General features: G+C 46.2%; 1 protein-coding gene across 27 annotated transcripts in view; it reads right to left on the bottom strand.

Moving 5' to 3' along the window:
• Nucleotides 1-22,629, bottom strand: part of CAMK2B (calcium/calmodulin dependent protein kinase II beta) — a 214,985-nt gene that overhangs the window by 110,950 nt on the left and 81,406 nt on the right. For all 27 annotated transcript variants that reach the window (XM_053269266.1, XM_053269273.1, XM_053269269.1 and 24 more), the window contains exon 3: nucleotides 3,124-3,183. In XM_053269266.1, the coding sequence (XP_053125241.1) occupies nucleotides 3,124-3,183 (60 nt within the window). The remainder of the gene's footprint in view (nucleotides 1-3,123; nucleotides 3,184-22,629) is intronic.

The raw sequence follows: 22,629 nt of genomic DNA, 5'->3' as shown, positions 1-22,629 counted from the left end.
AAGGATGTAGAGGGAACCAAGGATGTAGAACAGGATGTAAAGATGGCAGCAAATTTCAGAATGAGGGGTTCAGAAAATACCCCACTCCCAGTTCAGAAACCCACACACGGCAATCTAAGCCTGAACCCTCTAAATCCAGCCCTTTCATAATTGATTTACGTCTGTGCAAGGAAAAAGAGGGAGTCACACCACATGGACTAAAGGAATAGGTTAGCAGAAGATAGACCTTTGCCCCACTGTTACTCAGCACAACCGATCAATGGGAAAACCAAGTCACATACAGCCTTACATAATCTTTGTAAGGGACCAGAGGGGAGTTGTCACACCTCCTAGCAACTGTTTGCACCTCCTTAAGTACCTTGACTTTGGGACCTTCAAAGAATAAGGTGACCAGACTACTGAATTTCAGCGGATTATTTATGGCTCATTCACTTAAACCCCTTTGAGTAATTACAGCTTCAAGGCACAAGTTCCTCACATTATGGACTGGAGAGCAAAATGTGCAGATGGATGCACCCCCTCTTGCAAACACCCCACTGCAAAATCCATGTACCACCCGTATACCAAGTTTCCCCAAACAGTGGCATCTGTTTCCAGTTCCATTATATAATAAACTGATTTTTCTTTTGCACTTGTGGCTGTCTCTAAACCCACCTAGAAGGTACCCATGACGACATTCGTTTCCATAGAAACTAATGTACTTCGGGAGGGGGGCAGAGGAAGATTTTTAAAAGAACAAAAAAAAAAGGATTCAAAATAACTGGCATAAACAGACTGTGCATACTGGAGAGAAGCGGGGGGAGGGTGCCATAAAGTTTTAATTGGCCACTTTTAGAAGGAAAAACCTGCCTAATGTGATGCTTCTGGGGCGGGGGGGGGGAACCCTCCCTTTTTACCATCCTTGCTGTCATTAGCAGTTGCAGTGGGTTTCTAATGTTCTCTAAGGGTGAATTCGGGTTTGTGAGAGGTTTGGGCTGAATGAGAGAGACAGGGTATGAATGTAAATACATATTTTTTAAAAAAAAAAATACTGCAGTTAGGTGAGTAGTGAGGGTGGGGAGCTTGTCATGATGAATGCCTCAGGACACGGAGTTCCCTGCTGCTGAAAGTGCTTTTCCTGACGTCTCCGGGATTTAAAAAAATCACCGAATATTACACACATAGAGGTATAGTGCCTCCGTGAGTCGATTTGTTCTGGGACCTGATGAAATTTCACAAAGGCAGAGCCTCCAAGACCTTACCTTACATGGCGCCTGTTACATCTCAGCTGGGAATGTCAGACTCTGCTCAGGGGGGAGCGACTCTGAGGAGTTTTTGACCACTGAAGCCAAGCATGTTCCTAATAAGTTAGCCATTAAAGGGCAGTGCCTGATGGGCTGCAAGATGGTGTCTGTGAGGAAGGGCATTAGTAAGCCTTGAGCCTCTTGCATTTACATTTCTAACCACTATAGGGGACCCTCTGCATCCTGATTTTGTTCAGTGGATCAGAAAGATCCTTAGCAAATATATTAGGGCTCCTTGTTCTGGATTAGCAAAGGGGAATGCCTGCACCCTGATTTTACCACATGGATAAGGAGACACGGTTGGAGTCAATTTGCCTAGGGGAAAGTGCAAAAACCAATCTGACCGCACCCAAAGCACCTTTTCTTCCCTTCCTCAAGTCACAATTTGCCCCGTGACATTTCCAGGACAAGAGAGAGTCAACACTGCACATGAAAACTTTAGTGCTCACACATGTAGTTTCCCATTCATATGCAACCAGGGAGGGTCCTGCTTAGCAAAGGGGACAAGTCATGCTTGCTGCCACCAGACTAGCTCTCCTACCATGCAGGGAGCCTATAAGTGACAAAGGTGTCTAACAAATGTTACCACAATATGAGGCAGGGCAGCCAAGGCTTCTTATGATGCACTTAAAGTGGGGCTAATCCCAAGCTGTTGAAAGCCTGTCATCATATACAGAGGAATTTGAAGTCCTTCCTCTACCTGTTACAGTAAAGGTAAAGTTGTTGTCGAGTTGGTGCAACTCGTGGCAACCACAGAGCCCCATGGTTGTCTTTGGCAGAATACAGGAGGGGCTTATGTATGAGATGATGCCTTTCAGCATCTTCAGTATCAGTATGAGATGATGCCTTTCAGCATCTTCCTATATTGCTGCTGCCCGATAGAGGTGTTTCCCACAGTCTCGGAAACATACCAGCAGGGACTCGAACCGGCAACCCCTGCCTTGCTAATCAAGTCATTTCCCTGCTGCGCCATTAGGTGGCTGAGTGGGTTCATCTAGCTCAGTATTATTTACACAGACTGGCACTGGCTCTCTAAGCTTTCAGACAGGTATTTCCTACCCCTACCTGGAGATGCCCAGGATCTTGGGCAAACCTGGGACCCACTGCATGCCAAGCAGCTGCTTCACAATCGAGCTCCCACCCCATTCGGAGAGTTTGGAAAGCTGTCCCAAAGATCACGTTCCACAGCTGTCAGATTCCATGCTCATCCAACACATTCACAGACACATGGAACAAACTCAGTGCTCGCCACCTCACCCTCTTTGCTTTGCCTCTGCACTATCATGGCCACTTTGGGGAGTTTCACAAAGATGCCATTGCCATGTCAAAATAGTCCTCGGAACCAAGAAAGCAAAACCAACACACTTTCCACAGGAGAAAGCATGCAATGTGTGTGAAAAGATGCACATTTGAATTATGTCATTGCAGTGTAGAGGCTGACAGCAGGAGTGGAGTTGTAGCTGGTGGACGGACTTGCCAGACTGGATATTGCACCATTCCCTCTCTCAAAAAATTAGATGCTGACCACAGATTAATCCCCATTGCAGGATCTGAGCTGTGGTTTTATTAATGCAGAATTCTGGGATGTAGAGCCCTGAAGCACTTATAAAATTAAAGACCGCAAAGGATTGCATGTACCACATGCACAAGTACACAAACAAGAACAGATCTGCTGGAACAGATTCTGAACAAATGCCTTCTCAACCTGGGTGATAACCCAGATATCAGCAATACTCTCAGCCCTCCCAGGAAACACACAAGAGAGGCAAGAATTTCCAACCGATCTTTAAAGCGAAGAACCCTCCCACCCGTACGGATCCAGCCCAGGAGAGACACTCACCAATGTTGGAATGCTTCAGGAGACGGCAGATTCGAGCTTCTCGCTCCAACTTCTGGTGATCTGGAGACAAAATGAAGAGCAAGCATCCTTTTAGTATGCCATGAAAGTCAGTGAATTCCAAGCACATTTGCCTTAGTACTTTTTCTGCTAAAATCTCAGAGAGATTGGCATTTCTCTGGCTGACCCCAATCCTAAAGACGCTTATTCAAAAGGAAGTCCAACCAATTTCAGTAGCATCTTACTTCTAGGAAGGATTGCATTGCTAAGGCCTAGCTACAAGTGACAGGGAAATACCAGGATCCTGTCTCCCTGATGTCTTTAGATCTGTTCAGACATTATGTTGTACCTGTCTTCACCTGTCTGTACACTCGTACATGATTTTGTGTGAATGACTATACCTGCATTCATTTTAAAAGTGAACCTGGGTATAGGCCCCGAAATGCATGGCGTAGAAAGGGGTGTACTGCCGTACTTGTGTTCAACATAACAAGTGAGTAACTGTATCTGTGTACAGATCTGTACCTAGAGACACTCATACAGAAGTTCAATATAACATCTGACAGGGTTTTTGTTTAACAGCAGCTGTTAGCGTGTAGATTTGGATTGGGGTTTGGGGAAGGGGTTTAATCCTTTCCCCCTCCAATTTTCCTGAAGGAAAATTGTCCTCCCACCCCGCCAAAACCACTTTTAGACCCACTGGGGGGAAAGACAGGGACCCAGAAGGTACCTGTCAATTTCCCTGTTCCTCTCCTAATATCAGCTTTTGAGGCAGAAAATATCATGGGGGAAAGTGATAAACTGCACACACACACACACACACACACACACACACACACACACACACACACCCTGCACTGTGGCCCTGAATTACATACCTTCCCACAACTGTTTTCAAGGCTGGGGGTGGTGATGGTGGGGGGGAGGCATTGAGAATCTAATCACATCACATGTAATTTGGCCCTAATTACCACTAGAAGATCAAATCTTCCAGCTTCCCAGGGCAATAAGAAGCAGCAATAAGGATAAGGTTATAAGAAGAGCCTGGATGGTTTTAGAATTTACTCAGCAGATTTAGCCAACACAAACAGATATCTGACAAAATAGTAATATTTTAGTAAGTTTATCTAAGTAAGAAAAATATAAATCACCTTAACGAAACACTGCGGTTGAAAAAATTCCTTTCAAAAATCCAGCTTCTATCATCTCCCTCTCTCTTCTCTTTAATTCTACAATGATACGTGGGGGCTTTTCCATTCAGAAAAAATATGATGAGTAAGGGGACATGACAGAGGCTTATGAAATTATGAATAGGCTGGAGAAGGTGAATAGAGAGATCTTTTTTAATTTCCTCTAGCATTTAAGACCTTCTGTTGATGCAGCCGACTGGTAGTAGGTCCGGCAGACACAATATTCTTTGTGCAACACAAATTTTAACACATGGTATTCCTGCCGCAGGGTGTTGAGATGGCTGTTGCCCTCTTTGAGGCAGAAGCACAGCTTTACCTTTCTACATAGCAATCTGACTTTTGTGACTCCACAAATTGGAATAATAGTGCTCCACTCTATTATTACCACCTCTGCAGACAAGTGTTTAGACTGGAAGCCTGTGGGTAGGACCTGCCTTTTTAACCTTCCTGCAACACCTAGTCACCGAAGGGTGCTCTTAAAAAGGAGTGCACAGATATCTACAAATAACAGAGATACAGAGCATTAATCGTACTGTGTTCTTTACATTCTGTACTAGAACTACCTTGCTGCTTTCTTTGTAAACAAGCGGGGGTTTTTAAGTTGGAAAAATAAGATTGCCATTCAAGGAACTACATACACTCTAGATGGGAGACTGCCCAACTGAACGGATTTGGATACAATGCCAAACCACCCATTTGGCAATATGAGAGAGAGGAGAGCTGGTCTTGTGGTAGCAAACATGACTTGTCCCCTTAGCTAAGCAGAGTCTGCCCTTGTTGCATCTGAATGGGAGACTTGATGTGTTGTGAGCACTGGAAGATATTCCCCTCAGGGGATGGAGCCGCTCTGGGAAGAGCAGAAGGTTCCAGGTTCCCTCCCTGGCATCTCCAAGATAGGGCTGAGAGAGATTCCTGCCTGCAACCTTGGAGAAGCCACTGCCAGGCTGTGAAGACAATACTGAGCTAGATAGACCAATGGTCTGTCTCAGTATATGGCAGCTTCCTATGTTCCTATGTTCCAAACATGCAAGCGAGCCTTGCACTTACACGCTCCCTCTTTCCTTCTCCCTGCTTGCATCCAAGCTGGACAAACTATGAATTGTGCAAACCAGAATTGGAAGCCACAATCAAATTGTGGTTTTCAGATCTGGTTTGCTGGTGAACAATGGTCTGAATAAACAAACTGTATAAGTGCCATGGCCACAGCTGTAGGGGGAGGTAGGAGAAGCAACACTTCATGACTGAGGCACCTTCTAAAGTGGTGATTCTCTTATATTTAGTAGAGGGAGAGCAACTGGCCCTATCCAACTGCAGCACAGCATTCCTCCAGTGGCTGTTGCTGGTGTCTACCTTATATTTCTTTTTAGATTGTGAGCCCTTTGGGGACAGCATACCATCTTATTTTATTTACTTTTCCTATGTAAACCGCTTTGAGAACTTCTGTTGAAAAGCAATATATCAATAGTAGCCGCAGTAGCAGCAGCGCCAGCTAATTATCACTCTGCCCAGTAGTATAAAGAAAAACTCTAATTTTAATATTATTTGTCAGCCATATTGAAGTTCATAAGAAAGGCACATAAAATAGTCCAAAAGGGGGTGAGGAGTCCCTGCTCAAGATATACACCTATCTCCATCCTCAGGAGACCCAAGCTATAGAACTGCACTACACCATGCCTTTGCCCTCTATACCGTTCACACAAGGTATTGATCACCTTGAGTCAAGCAACGCTTGACAAAGGGACAAAGTAGAGAGGACTGCTAAGGCCCATGCAACCACCTCTAACCACCTACACCCAGCAGAGCACACCCTGAACCCCAGCTAAAAAAAACCCAACAACCTACCAACCATATCCAAATTTCTGTTAATATCTCCTTAACATCACTGCAATACTTGAGTTAATTTGTACATCTGCATAATTTATTCCAAACAGGGCACTGGAACTTCCTTGATGAAGAGTACATGCAGTGCCATTTATGCCATGTTTATGAGCCACCCCCTGGTCTGAGTCAGAACTTAGCTGAAAACAATCAGGCCTTGAAGAAAATGGGTGAACCCACTGAATGTCTGGTAAGAGCTATCTAACTCTCTCTGCAAACAGCCAGAAAGTTGAATGTGGCTTTTATTCCTTAGTCCCTGAACAAGTCCAACCTCTATGCGCACTATTAAGTTCCTTTGAACACAGTGGGAATCCAAGTATACATGCACAGGATCTGACTGTGAAACCTACATAGGAAAAAAAACAAAAGACTACCTAGTGATATTCTCTGGCATCTCATCCAGCTTGTTTAGCCCACCAAGATTCTCCCAGATTTCAGATTTCATTTTTTTTTTAAAGGCTAAGCTCTAGCCCTTGTAGAAGCAGAGTTATGGAGCAAAATATGCAGTCACTATTCTGCTCAGAAATGATTTTCCAGCCAATTTACATAATATGCAAATTAGGCACCCAGATTTGGAAACCAGAATATGGCAACCCTACTCTGAATGCAAAGCTTGCTTTAGTAATACAAGCACATCAGACAGGATTTAAGAGCACAGGAAGCTGCCATATACTGAGTAAGACCATTGGTCTATCTAGCTCAGTATTGTCTTCACAGACTGGCAGCAGGTTCTCCAAGGTTGCAGGCAGGAATCTCTCTCAGCCCTATCTTGGAGAAGCCAGGGAGGGAACTTGAAACCTTCTGCTCTTCCCAGAGCGGCTCCATCCCCTGAGGGGGATTTTGCTTCCACATTTTCACTTCCATGAAGTAGACTTTCATGAGCTGAGATCCAGATATTCCCGGGATAGTCTTTACCTGTGGTTGATGCCTGGGTAGCAGAACTTCTAGAATCTATATTTATTTCATTACATGTTTAACCCATCCTTCAAATTAAAAACCTCTCGGGGCATTTTGCAATAGTTAAAAACACAGCACTCAAAAACGTATTAACACACCGTTGGCAGAATGAAAACAAGAAGTCGTAACTGAAGACAATCCAAAGACAAATAAAAAGGACTTCACCTGACAGCAAAAGGAAAGCAAATTCAGTACCAGGTGAGCCTCCTTACGGCGAGCACAACACAAGCAGAGAGCAGGAAGTATAAGCCATTGAGCATCCTGTTCCTTCGCATCACTGTGGCATCCAGATGGAAGCTTTTGTCTCTTGCACATGCCCTGCTCACAGCCCTTGTTCTTCCTGTTCTCTCTGTATCTGTCACAATGGGGGGTGCTCTCCGATTGTTCCTAAAACCTAAAATTCTCTTTTAAGACCCGTATTCCCCCAGAAAGAAAGAAAAAGTGCTCTTCCTAATTCATACACCACTTTCTTTCTATAAAGAACTTTACCATCTTTGCCTTGCTTGTCCTCACAGAAAACTCATTATGAAGGCCACACTGACTTCAATTTTTAGACGCTTCTGAAAATAAATTATGACATGGATTCCAGCCAATCAGTGCTGTACATAGTATTTCCCCCCTTTGAAGCTTCAGTGGGGGAAACACATCTGTGTTTGCCCCAAGTTCAGGCCAAGGGACTGAACTTGCTAACAGAGAAAAGAGGCACCTTTTTAAAGTGGCGATTCTCTCTATTTAGCAGCAGGAGAGCAACTGACCCTATCCAGCCCCAGCACAGCATCCCTCCAGTGGCTGTTGCTGGTGTCTGTCCTATGCTTCTTTTATAGATTGTGAGCCCTTTGGGGACAGGGAGTCATTTCATTCATTCATTCATTCATTCATTCATTCATTCATTCATTTCTCTAGGTAAACTGCTTTGGAAACTTTTGTTGAAAAGTGTTATATAAATATTTGTATAGTAGAGAGAAAATAATACACTTTGGAGCTTCCAAGCCCACTACTTTATGAATCTGAACACAGTCCTCTCAACACAATGGTCAACACATACCCACTGGACCACACCTTCTATCAGCACAGTCTTTTATTTATTTATAAGTTTTAACATTTATACCCTGCTCTTCTTCCAAGGAGCTCAGAACAATGTACATGGTTATTTTTATCCTCACAACAACCCCCTGTCAGGTAGGTTAGGCTGAGAGATGACTGGCCCAGGGTCACCCAGTGAGTTTCATGGTTGAATGGGGATTCAAACTCGGGTCTTCCCAGTCCTAGTCCAACACTCTAACCACTATGCTATGCTGGCTCAATTGAAAATGAAATCCATATGCAGAAAGATGCTGGAAATAAGCCTGTTCCTCACTACAAGCCTAACTCCCATCAGCCCTTCAAGCCCACTCAAAATTTATTTATTTATTTATTTATGTACATTGTTCTGAACATATCTCTATACCGCCCAAAACCTACGTCTCTGAGCAGTTTACAACAACAGCAACAACAAAAAGGTATGCAATTACATCCACTTGGGAACTCCCTCCCCTACAACACCATGGGTCCCAGAACAAGGTCTTAGGGCACACTACACAGCCACCTTGATGAAGCTAAGCAGGTCTTGATGTGGCCAGTGCCTGGATGGGAGACCCATATATGCCACCTTTGGATATGGACTCATGGCGCAATGGCAGAGCATCTGCTTTGCATGCAGAAGGTCCCAAGTTCAATCCCTGGCATCTCCAGGTACAGCTGGGAAAGACTCATGCCTGAAACCTTGGAGAAGCAGCCACTGCCAGTCAGCATAGATAATACTGGGCTAGGCGGAGCATTGGTGTAAGTCAGCATCTTCTGTTCCTACAGACCCACAGCAAAGCATTAAGCCTGCAGTGGGTAAAGAATAGAGGTTGCTTAAACTAATGGTGTACTTAGGACTCTAAACTTGGGACGGAACATATTTCTAGCCATAGAAACTAAAATACAAAGTCCAACCTCACACCCCACAAGCCGCAAGAAGCAAAAGGAAGATTGGATACCTATGTTTCTTGCCATAGGCTTTCAACCACTAATGGTCTGGTTTGAATGCTATTAGGTTACCAATAAAAAGAGTCACGTTCTTGCAAAGGCTCATCCGTTCCTCCAGAACACCAGAATCCCACAGAATGGAATGGACGTCTCTATTTCAAATACCACAGCCCCAAAATGTCTCTGATCTGGCAAACCTACCAACGAAATTATGTGTCCTTGCAATTAATACACAGCAGACATTCGTCCACCTGACAGCTGGCTGCAATTAGCCAGCTATGACCAGGATGAAACCCAGGGGGGCCTCGATCGCTGGCTGCAAGTCTGAAGGGCGCTGACAGAACTGTGAGATAGAATTACTGCTGTTTGGTTATGAACAAAGGTACAGTCCATTCCCCCCGCCCCCCCCCCCCACACACACTGTGAGAAGCACTGAGACTGAATGTCCAAAAGTGAAAAGCAGAACAGGGAGGAATCTACAGAATCAGGGAGTGAAGAAGGAGCATAGTGACTATGTCCATTTCCCAGGGCTTCTGTGCAGGCACACAGAGAAGCTCTGAAACACCTAGAGGACAAAGGTTTTGCCTAGAGCAGGGTTGCTCAACTTCAGTCCTCTTGCAGATGTTGGCCTACAATTTCCCATAATCACTGGCTATTGGCAGGGGATTATGGGAGTAGTAGTTCAAAAACAGCTGGGGGGGTGCCTAGGTTGAGCAGGCCTGGCCTAGAGCCAAATTCGAGCCTCCTGGCCTAGAGCCAACTACAGGCAACTTAGAGATGCCTGCAACTTGCTTCCGAAGCAAAAGCCCACCAAAGTTTGCCTCAAGCCAGGAATGAGCGGTTTGCTTGGAAGAAATCATTACCTCTCAAATGTGTAATTGAGACTGTGTAGAATCACCATATGCATGCCACAGTCTCACCAACAACAGAGCACTCAGTTCTGTATCCTAAGCATCTCAGGGATGACTTCTTCCCATGAGCTCCCCTGCCGTTCATCAAGATCTACCAATAAAGCACGGATCAAAATGCCAGCACAACTTTAGAATGCCTTCAACAAGGAGCAAGACTTTCACTCTGTGTCATTGCCCTAGATCCGGGAGTGGGGAGCAATTGAAGGATAAGGTGGAAAGTTCAGGGGATGAGACAGAGTAGAAAGAACACAAGATCCATGCCCCAGATCAGGGTTTCTTAACCTTGGGCCCCCAGATGTTGTTGGACTACAACTCCCAGAATCCCCAGACACGGCCTTTGTGGCTGGGATTCTGGGAGTTGTAGTCCAACAACACCTGGGGGCCCAAGGTTAAGAAACCCTGCCCCAGATGATCCAGACCTAAGATCCAGAGTCTGAAGCTACTGGGACCCACCCATACTAGGAGAACTTGAACCAGCATCCCCACCAAAACTCAGGACATCGCCCTGACTTCATTCATCCTCCACTCAGAAGAGTTCTCTGAGTCTCAGCTTTGCCAGTGCCTAAGAAATTGAGTAAGGCCACCCTCTAAAAGACAGAGCCTTTCCTGATTCATCCTGGCTTGGCAACAGCTATCAAAAACATGCATTTCCCTCCGTCGAAACTTTGGAGGGCATGCCTTGCCTTGCTGTGTTTTTGTTAGGTGCATTTCTGGAGACAAGCGTCTGACCTGTTGGCACAGATGGTGGGTTTTGATCTGTTCTTTGACAGTTTGCTTCTGTTGGTTTAATGATGGTGTTTTATTGTTTTTCTTATTCTTGCAGAGGTACGTTCTGGAACGCATTAAAGGGCAGAAAATTGCCAGTCGTTTAATCTATAAATCTCTTCTTATTGCAGAGGGGGCCGTCTGTATTATTCAGTTCAGGAGCCAAAATGTTATATGCCGGGGCCTTTTCTGTGGTGGTGCCAACTTCATGGCATGCCCTCCCCAGGGATGCCCACACTTTAGACCTCCAGATGCCTGACCCACCCTCCCCGCACACAAGCACGCCGCCCTCCCTCACGATCGGCCACCCACATGATTACTGGCTCCATCATGGGGCCGGTTGGGGCGGCAGGGATCGGGGGCAACCCGGCCCCCAGAAGTCCCAGCATGCACCACACAAGTGGGCGGGATATTCTGGGGGGACCCCCAACACCAGGAAGCTTGTTGTAGCCCCCTGTTAATGGGTCTACTTGTGTGTTGCTGCAGTGCAGAGCCATTCTGCGACGGGGAGGAGTATTTAGGCGGGCTAGCCGCCGCCAAACCGCAAACCCGGTGGTTCTCAGGACCGCTGGAAGGTGGGCTGGGCTCCCTTAGCCCACTTTCCAGCAGTCGCGAGAAGAGCCTCGTAGAGTCTTTGGATTGCAACTTTTTTTATTTACAGTCTAGGACCCAGCAGCCCTGATGTGGAAGTCACCATCAAGCAAGAGTCAACTAATAGCACTGGCATAGTCACATTCTGTCTAGCACCAGACTGGACTTGCTGAAGACATTTCAGTCACGGGGCAATTCCTATGAGAACGGAGTGCATCATGCGGCCGGCATTAGTGCTTTCTCGCCCCAGCTTACACTTACGCTTTCTGCAGCTGCTGTTCTCCCCCGGAGGAGAAGTGAGAGCAGACCGTAAGCAGGCCATTGTCAGAAATACATGCCGATACCAGCAACGGGGATGCGTAGGAAAAAATGGGGAGGCAGAGAGAGCAGAAAGGACAATCACAGGAAACCAGACAAAGCTCACGTAAGGAAGTGCGTGCTAGGGCAGGGCTTGACAAACCCCAGGCACCAAAGAGCCACACCGCACCGAGAAATTTAACTGTGGCACCAAGACTAGGATAGCCAGAGGTAGAGGCTCTCCACACGAGCAGTGTGAAGAGCCTGACCGGGCTTTGTAGGGAGAGTGGGCTTAGCCCTCCCGGCTTGGCAGGGGGCTGTCCCTGGGTGGCCGGATCGGCTGCCCACACAACTACTGGCTCCGTCACAGAGCCAGGAGGGGCGGTGGGGATCAGGGCCGCCTGGCCCCTGGGGGTCCCAGGATGCTCTGCGCGGGTACATAGGGCATCCTGGGGAGACCCCAGAGGCCAGGAGGCTTGCGTTAACTGTTGGAAGGGAAGGACTGTGCGCTGCCTCATGCCTCAGTAACAGAGGAGGACAGATGAGTAAATCAGAGGGCTAGAGGGGTCAAGACATTGGTCATTCCTCCTCTCTACTGCTCTGACACTATCCCTTTGATAGGTAGATTGCTACTCTCAGGGACTTCCATCCGGCCTCCCTCCCTTCCTTCCTCTTCTTCTCCCTCACACACACACACACACACACACACTTGCCTGTCTTTGCACCATGTGTGCACAGAGATGCAGACAACATCTGTCTGCATCCAGCTAGCTAGCTAGATTAAAGATCCTATCTCTCCACTTTCCTATCTAGAATGGAGTTCTCCAATAAAGACTCCTCATATTGATCTGAAACTATGAACTGGCTCCAAGTTTCTTTTGCTCTCAGCAAACACACATGCCTGGGCAGACTCCACTGTGCTTTTCCTCTGTGCACTCTGCCTTAATAGAAGGGTATCTCTTACCAGAGAGAATTTCCAACATTAACCTCCCAGTCAGGGGTCTCCTCGTGAGTTGCCATGGCACAGAGCCACGCTGCAGCATCTCACAATCAGACCAAGCAGATTAACGGAGCACTCGCTTTGCTAACCTCGTTTAAGAGGAGGGGTACTTACTGAGGTTTGCTGCCGGGAGCTGCACAGCTCCCATTGTGGCCGTGAGAATCACCTTGTAGAGTTGTTTAATACAATCTTTATTTGTCTCAGGCAGCCCTGCTTCTCTTCTAACTATGCTGTTTGTAAAGGAGATTAAGAGAAGCCCATTTACTCTCCCCTTCCACAATATCCATGACTAAGTTCAGTAATTTTCACCCCACCCCTTTTCATATCCAACTGCTCAACATAGGAACATAGGAAACTGCCATATACTGAGTCAGACCATTGGTCTATCTAGCTCAGTATTGTCTTCACAGACTGGCAGCAACTTCTCCAAGGTTGCAGGCAGGAATCTCTCTCTGCCCTATCTTGGTGAAGCCAGGGAGGGAACTTGAAACCTTCTGCTCTTCCCAGAGTGGCCCCATCCCCTGAGGGGAATATCTTGTAGTGCTCACACATCCAGTCTCCGATTCATATGCAACCAGGGCGGACCCTGCTTAGCTATGGGGACAAGTCATGCTTGCTACCACAAGACCAGCTCTCCTCTCCCCAAGGATCAGATGTCCTGTAAACACTCTCCCAACTGTGTGGGAAACACTTATTCACTAGCAGGTCCCACCCACACAGCTGAAGGCTGTAACTAAATGACCAGCCAAGAGGGTGAGGCCCATCCTGTTGGTCTTCCTATAGAATCAGAACCCCTCCTCCTGGTAGAGGTCCCAGGTCCCAAAGAAATACCCATAGGATCAGTCTTGCTCACAGTTATGGATCTGAAAATGTTTAAAGGTCTGTGTGTATACAGGAATAAGGATTTAACAAAGAATAAGGATTCCTGAAAAATGAACCTTCAATTTTTAATGTAAAATCCCTTTTTTTCTCTTTTATTAATTAATTTATTTAATTTATTTGCACGCAGCCTTGTTTATTTATTTAATTAATTTATATGCAGTCTGACTCCAAAGGCTCTAGGCAGGTCACACACAAAAAAATACAATAAAGGCAAAATAAAACAACCATTAAAACAGCAATTAAAAACCTTTACAGAATATTTTAAAGCTCCTAATGGAAAACACAAAAACACACATACTTCTTGACATGTGCAATTGAATTCGCCCTTTCATTTACCTTTCCCCAATAGTATCAACGCACTAGCTTTAATGCCAGCTAGCATCCAATTCTAACATGAGCTCCATGGAAGGAGCACACTTCAAAACTTTTTAAAGAGTGAAAGCAGAACTTCTTGAAGCCCAATTTATTTCAACTTATAGTCTTAAGATCTACAGTGGGTGACAGAGATGAACAGAAGAACATTCCTCTAGATCAGGGACAAGACCCCTCTAGTCCAGCATCCTGTTTCACACAGAGGCCCACCAGATGCCTCTGGGAAGCCCACAGGCAAGAGCTGAGGGCATGCCCTCTCTCCTGCTGTGCTCCCCTGCAACTAGTATTGAGAGGCATCCTGCCTCTGAGGCTGGAGGTGGCCTATAGCCACCAGACTAGTGGCTATTGATATATCTGACCACCATGAATCTATCAAAGCCCCTTTTAAACCCATCCGAGCTCAAGATGGTGAGCAGTCATCTGAGATAGAACGCTGGATGCCAGGATAAAAGCATTGGAGTCTGGTGTACCAGAACAGACAGTAACCCCCAAACAAGACAATCTGTCTGTCTCCCTTACCCTTTGCCAACACTCGCATAACTTGGCAAAGAGGCACCTTTTAACGTGGTGATTCTCTTTATTTAGCAGGGGGAGAGTAACTGGCCCTCTCCACCCCCAGCACAGTACCTCCAGTGACTGTTGCTGGTGTCTGTCTTGTGTCTCTTTTTAGATTGTGAGCCCTTTGGGGACAGGGATCCATCTTATTTGTTTGTTATTTTTTCTGTGTAAACCGCCCTGAGCCATTTTTGGAAGGGCAGTATAGAAATTGAATAATAATAACAATAATAATAATAATATGATGCTGTGCACCAGATATAACTGTAGAGAAGAAAGAAAAACAAGTTAAAATAATCAACATAGCAATACCAGGGGATAGCAGAATAGAAGAAAAAGAAATAGAAAAAATCACCAAATACAAAGATCTACCAATTGAAATTGAAAGGCTGTGGCAGAAAAAGACCAAAATAATCCCAGTGGTAATTGGCGCCCTGGGTGCAGTTCCAAAAGACCTTGAAGAGCACCTCAACACCATTGGGGCCACAGAAATCACCATCAGCCAATTACAAAAAGCAGCTTTACTTGGAACAGCCTATATTCTGCGACGATATCTATAACAACAGCAACAACACTGACAATAAAATTCAGCCATCCCAGGTCCTTGGGAAGGACTCAATGTCTGGATAAAACAAACCAGTCAATAACACCTGTCTGACTGTGTAAACAAGAAATAATATGATGCTGTGCAGTCAATAACATATCATCAGACTGAAATAGCCTCTGAATCTAAACCTCAAGGCTGTTGAGAATGTTTGCTTTGTGCATGAGAGAATCCTCAAGTTCCTGCTGTTTTGAGGATGGGTCAGAATTTGGCCATGGATACCAACTGCTTGATTCAAGTACTTATCCATACATCACCAAGGAAGTCAGATCATTTGTGCAAAAGAAAACTTTGCCACACACTTTAATGTATCAATGAATGTATCATCTATATCTGGCAGCAGAGATATAGGAAGATGCTGAAAGGCATCATCTCAGACTACGTGGGAGATAGCAATGGTAAACCCCTCCTGTAGTCCACCAAAGAGAACCACAGGGCTCTGTGGTCCCCAGGTGTCGACACCAATTCGATGGCACACTTTACCTTTAGACAGACTCCACAAGATTAACTACTCTGGCAGCTGAACAAACTGTACAGGCAGACTAAAGACATCCACCTGAGTAGTTTAATCTAAGTAATCTAAGTTTGTGATCGCAATGCAAACAAACACAAACACAAGCTACAAGAGAAGCATTTCATAAAGCATGAATTCTGTGATCATCTGGATTGCTGGAGGTGAAAAGCAGGAGTCTCAAGACACCATTTGCACACAGTATGCCTTACAAACATAAACATCATGTGAAAAGGCCAAACATCAGGAAGGAAGTGTGATGTCAGCATTAGCTCTATGGGTCTAGTCCAGGAATACTTGCACTGTGTGGTTCTGCTGAATGAATTCTAGAGTGACACAAGCAAAGCCAGGGAATCAGACATTGCAGCAAAATGTAATGTGAAAATCCTGCATAAAGTCTGGATTCCAATATTATTGTCCAACCAAAACATATTGAAAAGATGGAGATTTTTTTTTTTTTTTAAGCATAGATATGGTGAAACGAGTCCAGCTAGGACATGGATTCTCAACATTTGGACCCCAGATGTTGTTGGACTTTAACTCCCATAATCCCCAACCAAAGATCAGTGGGGCTGAGGATTATGGGAGCTGAAGTCCAATAACATCTGAGGGCCCAGCATTGAGAATCCCAGAACTAGGAGAAACTAAGAAATAATGATTTGAACAAATATGAGTAGAGCCCAGTTATAAGAATCGGATCTGCCCATGTTTGCCACCTTGAGCTTGTTAGAGGAATAGCAAGATACAAATATGATACCTTTTTTGAAAACGAAGATCAACAAGAAAGGGGGTGATAATGCCAATGGTGGGTAAGAAAGAAGGATGGACTAGGAAAGCGTCTTTCTAACTTGAGTTATATTTGGCGTTTGCAGTCTCTAGCTGCTGAATAGCCACAGCAGACTATTCAAAAAGCAACTGTGTGTCCTTAGCAGGGAAACAGAGGAAAAAGCTTTATAAGCCTCCCACACTTCAGCACAGCACAGAATTCCCCATAGAGCTCTATCCTCTTAGGGTATTTCACCATCCCGAGTGTGACACAGTATAGGAGGAGAAAGGAAGAAATTAACAGTCTGGTAAAAAGGTAAAGTTGTGCCGTCAAGTTGGTGTTGAATCCTGGCAACCACAGGGCCCTGTGGTTGTCTTTGGTAGAATACAGGAGGGGTTTACCATGGCCATCTCCCACGAGTATGAGATGAAGCCTTTCAGCATCTTCCTCTATTGCTGCTGCCCGATAGAGGTGTTTCCCATAGTCTGGGGATTCGAACCAGCAACCTCTTGCTCCCTAGGCAAGTTACTTCCCCGCTGCGCCGTTAGGTGGTTAAAGTTGGGATTCAGAACATAGAACACCTAGAGCTCATGCCTCTGTCTTTATCGTTTTCAGCTCTGCAGCCAGGGAGGGAGGAGGATCCAGCCTGTGGGCTCGAATCACACGGAGACCCTGCCCACATATCAGTATGCCGCAAAAAGGGCTCTTTCTCTCTCCGACCCTACGCAGAGGGCTGCGCTACCCCTGTGGCTCATTAACAGGAAGGCTGGCCATTAGGACAAGCAGGAGGAAGCCTGTTCAGTCACTGCAGACTGCTGACAGTGCACAGCAAAGGCTGCTGCCAGCTTTTTATGCTCCTAGCTGGTGCTGCCTACTAATCAGGGGCATTTGCAGGCAGACAGGCTGTCTCCGTTGATGCTCAGGGATCCCCCTGAATCTGGCACGTCAGGAGCATTTCCACAGCAACAAATTGCTCCTGAACAGAGTGTTCAGTGAAGCCGCCGCCGCCTTTGAAGACTGGAGGAGGGCCCTGCCGGTGTGCAAGATTTCAATGCAGGAAGCCGAGCTTTCAGGCAGTGAGGAGATGTCCTTTCTTCCAGTCCTTTGCCGGGGTGGGGGTGGTGGGGGTCACAGCGGAGTCCTTTACTTTACACCAAGACTGAATCAGCACCCACATAAAAGCCACGCATCCCTAGAAGCACAGCTGGGAATCCTTACGAGATGGAACTCTCCAAGAGCACTTTCGGTACAGAAGTTTTTAACAGGAATATGATGCAATGAAACAAATGCACAACCCAACCTCCCCTGCCTTCGCCCACCATAGGAACGTATGTCAGCCTGTGCTGGTCCCTAGCCTGCGTCCGTCCTGCCACAGACCAATGTGGAGATGCAATTCGTAAAAGATGCCTGGTTTTTCAAGGTACCTGCCTTATTCCACCTTCTGTGTTGACATTCCCTTAAGAGCCCAACTAAGACGCCCAGCATCCCCTGTCGTATCCACGGAGCATGGAATAACACCTCAAAAGCAGTTCGTGCCATGTGGGTACATCTCACAATATGTTGGCAACATGGTGCTAGGGCACAACACCTTTTTCTTGGCACCCAGACTTTCAACATCTCTCTTGTAGACAAAGATAAATCTGTGAAAGGAAGCTAGGCTGATAGTAATCTTGTGCCTTGCATTCAGAGTTGCACCAACTGACGTGGGTCCTTAGGTCCAGCTCCCACATTACTTCTAAAAGCAATGCTGTATTTTCAGACAGTGGTGGCTTGTTCCTCTCTGCTGCTAGAGGCAAGGCCAAGATGCCACCTTGCCCCCATTCCTCATGCCGCCTCTGGCAGGAGCCAGTGCCCCCACGGCCCCTCCCACTGCTGCCCAGGAGCCACGTTCTCTTCTTGGCAGAGCATGCTGGCGTTGCCACTGGCTGTTTGTGCAGCACACCCAGTGGGAGGCAGTGTGGAGAGGATGAGCAGCTGTCTGCACTGTCTGCTGCACCATTAAGCCCGTGGCGGTGGCAGGTCTCTCCGTCCTTCACTTCCATGCTTGGAGAGAAGGCAAGCCAGTGGCAGTGAGGGACGGAGAGACCTGCTGCCACCGTCGCTGGCTGAATCACGAGTGAGCCCAGACAGCCACTCTGTGGTTCCTCCTGCTGGCAAAAAAGACGAAAGAACCAAGTATGACTGTCAGGGGTAGCAAGGCTAGGACTGGACATCTCAGAGGATCTGGCCGAATTTGCTGTCCGGGGCTATATGAGCTTGTAACCCTCTTCAGGGTATAAGGGTAATTATTTTATTTTATTTATTAATTACTAAAATTTCAGTACTGCCCCTCCAAAAAGCTCAGGGCAGTTGCACTCCTATATCTGAGCTTGGGGCATTCTTCAGCTGCAACAGGATAAAGAGTGAGGCTATTCTCATGACACGGCCACCTGGGTTACCCCAAGCGGCTCGTGTCGCCTGGCGCGCCAGGAGTGGAGGACTCCCGGCTGCTCCAGAATGCACTAGCCTCATTTTGCCACCCGGTTTTCAGCCAGGGTTAAGCGAAACTGCGGTTCGCTTAACCTCGGCAGCTGAACATCTGGGCAGTCACCGCAGGCTTAAAAGGCTTCCCCTGGGCCTGCCACAATTTCTGGCAGTGAGCTGTGAATGGGGGGAGAGGCGTAGCAGCACACATAGCGCAGGGCAACCTGGGATGTGGGGGGGGGGTCCTCCCACTCGCAGCTCCCACCGTCGCTGCGCCACCACTTGTGTGGGTGTGTGGCACAGTGGCGGGGGATGGCCACTGTTGGGGAAGGTAGGTTAGCTCCTGCCTTCCCGCAGCTCTTCACAGTGGTCTCCGGCGGTTATGTGGACAACCTCAATGACTAACATCAGAAGCAAAAGTCCTAACTGACCAACAGGTCAATCAGACTTCCTTGTTGATGCTTGTGTTCCTTCACTGAAGTGTGGAGCTCTTTACTCAGAGCTTCTAGCTTGTCGGCTGTTTCTTGTTTCATTCACTAATTACTCCTCCACATGGGCGTAGCGTCTATTGGACAAGCAGGGACAAACGTCCCTGGGCCCAGAGGATCAGGGTGCCCCCAAGCAGTCCATCCCACCACCCCTGCCCCGCCACTATTTCCTATCTGTTGGTCTCCAGGGGGGTGAGCTGAGCAAGGCAGCCCCCCTCACCCCCATGGCAGTGGCAGGCACTTTGCATGTGCAATTGGGGGGGGGGGCTGCCCAGATGTCCCCTGACCCCCGCAGGTCTTGCTACGCCCCTGCTCCTCCACCTTCCTATCTGTAGGCCACCATCTCATCCTCAACCAGCACTTTCGTCCCTGACTCTGTTTCAATCTTCTCCCTACCCAAGTGACACTTATTTGACTTCTCTGGCCCTGGTTTATTTGGTTCTACTGTGGCCCAGATCTGATTGCTATTTCCTGCAAACCCAGGTCTCACGTAAGGCCACTCACAGCCTTGACAAGTTTCATATCCAGCAGGTGGAAGCAGTTAGATTTTTACTGTGATCTAAAACCTCTGGTGATGGATCCATAATTAGTTGAACACAAGTCAGTCAAGCACAAATAAAGATCACATCCTTGCATCCTGGCTTAATCTGGAATGAACTCCCACACCTGATTCACTATAGCAAATGCTATTTAAAGCTACCTTTCCACATATGCATATACTTTGAAGGACAGCCATCCCCTTAGCTGACTGAAGGTGCTGATTCATTGCTTCGTTGCACTGCCCCTTCCACACAAGGTGGCATCTGGTCCTTCCCACACACTTCTTTGCTTTGGAATAGAGCTCTCTGGAATGCAAAATAAGGATCAGAGGGCAGGACTAGATATCACTCCTTTTATGACCTTTCCTTGATATGTTGTTTTCTGAGAGATTTCTTTAGGGATCTATGCCTAGACATACCCTCGAACTGCCCCTGTTTTCTGCTACCTGTCTCTAGTAAACCTGTCCCCTATTTTTGTCTTTTCAGGGGGAAATGTTGCCGGTGCAAACTGCTAGAGTTCTCACTCCTCAAGGCTCACCTTTCTCTTCAGACCCTCCAAAAGCCAGGTCTCTCAGTGATAAGTAAATGCCTCTTGACCCTAGTGCACATGTGTATAGATGATGCACATGAACGCTAAGGCACCATTTTATACACTGCAGCTGCTGAGATGTATTTCAAACTGTTAACAACCTGTAATACAATCACATTTTCAGCTACAACTTTAATATAACGACACATACTACTATGTCTGGCTTTTAAATCACTGGAGAACAGGATACGGTAGAGTAAATGAATGCAGCAGCATGGTATAATAGTTAAAAGAATATTAGACTAGGACTCAGGAAGCCCAGGTTCAAAACCTTCTCAGTCATGAATCTCACTGGGCAACCTTTCAACAATCATCATCTCTCAGCCTAACCTACCTCACAAGGTTGTTGTGAGGAAGAAAGAGGGGGCCATGTACGAATGCCCTAAGTATACTGTAAGTGAAGCAGAGCATTTAGCAATGAATAGCAGTGTGTGAGCATGGAACAGTGTTTCCTCTAAGGTGTGTGCCTGCACACACGTTTTTTGATGTCTGCTCAGTTAACTTTAGACCACGCTCAGATTGAGTCAGGAAGGCCCCATTCTGAATCCATGTGTGCACACGGTCCCTTTTATACTGCTGCCTGGAACAAAACTCATTCCACACATAGATGGGGAGGCAGGAATAGAGGGAATACTGACGAGGCAGAAAGCTCAGAAAGTGATATTTGGTAGAACAATAGGGTGTTGAGGGTTTGTGGGATTTCCGGGGATTCAAAAGAAGATTTTTGTTTTAATTTGACACAGACACAAACACACAATAGCACATACCAGGCATCTACAAATCCGCTTGTGGCGAGTGCCCTAAGCCCTCTGGTGAGCAGGACAGCCAGCATCACACAGATCTTCTTCTCAGAGGTCTCATTCCACTGCCATTTTTGAGAAAGCAAGGAACAGCAGGAATCCTTTCCGGGCAGTAAGAGAGGGCTCCCCCTGTTTCTTACAACCTTTGTATCCAGGCCAGTGCAAATGACAGAAGACTTGTTTCTCTCCTAAGCACTCAGCTTGTGCACCAGAAAAGGATCTGGAGGGAAGAGAGGGGATTGGTGGCAAGCACAAATAATGCTAAGCCTAAATTTGTGAATTCCTGGCACAGACAGGCCAACTTATAATAGGACCAACTGCATTCAGGCAAATAAATCTGGAAGCAATATGGAACACACAAAAACAAGAATGTGGGTTGGATTATAGTTCATTATGCATACCTTTATTACACCAAAATCAATTAAAATACTGATGATTAATTAACAGTAATTAATAAAATAATAATTAATTCATTTGCTAAACACTTAAGAAATTAGCCACAGACATGGTAACAATTGAAATTAGTCCTAAACAACTAACTGCAACCATGACCATGTCTGTGGCTGATTTCAGAAGTGCTTCTCAAATGTAGTTCAATATCTAAATTCAGTAAAAAAGAAGAACAGAACAGGTGTGTTGTAAGAGTATCTGTGTTTCACATGGCTTCTGTCATGTATTCTGTCTGAAGCATGGAGCTGAAGGGACAAGAAGGGTAGATCTTTTTAGGAGGGCAGGTTAAGAAGACAGAAAGATAGGAAAGGCCGCACAAAAGGGTGATACTTGGAGTAATGAGGTAAAATTGGAAGACATCAGAAAAAAGTAGGCTAAGTGAAGGGGAAGGGTTTGAAGACTATAAAATCACCTCCATGAGAAAGGCTGAGAGCTGAATCCCCTGATAAAATTAAACTAGGTTGCGAAGGGGAGGAGGGGGAACAGGTGTTGCAAGGAAGAAACTGACTTTGGCCTTTATAAGCAGAACTAGCAACCAGAGTTCTCTGTTATAAAATCAGCATAGAGATTTGTTTCATGGCTAAGAACATAAGAGCCAGGGTGGTGTAGTGGTTAGAGTGTTGGACTAGGAGCAGGGAGACCTGAGTTCAAATCCCCATTCAGCCATGAAACTCACTGGGTGACTCTGGGCCAGGCACGTCTCTCTCAGCCCCTAACCTACCTCACAGGGTTGTTGTGAGGATAATCATAACGATATGCACCGCTCTGGGCTCCTTGGAAGAAGAGCAGGACATAAATGTAAAATAAATTTTAAAATAGATCATCAATATATTGGCAAAGTAACAAAGTTTCCTGCAAATGCTCCTTCTTGCACAGATGCTCAGCTACACA

The sequence above is a fragment of the Hemicordylus capensis genome, chromosome 8 (assembly GCF_027244095.1).
Source record: "Hemicordylus capensis ecotype Gifberg chromosome 8, rHemCap1.1.pri, whole genome shotgun sequence".
Classification (NCBI taxonomy): Eukaryota; Metazoa; Chordata; class Lepidosauria; order Squamata; family Cordylidae; genus Hemicordylus; species Hemicordylus capensis.
This window is presented reverse-complemented; position numbering and strand designations above follow the sequence as displayed.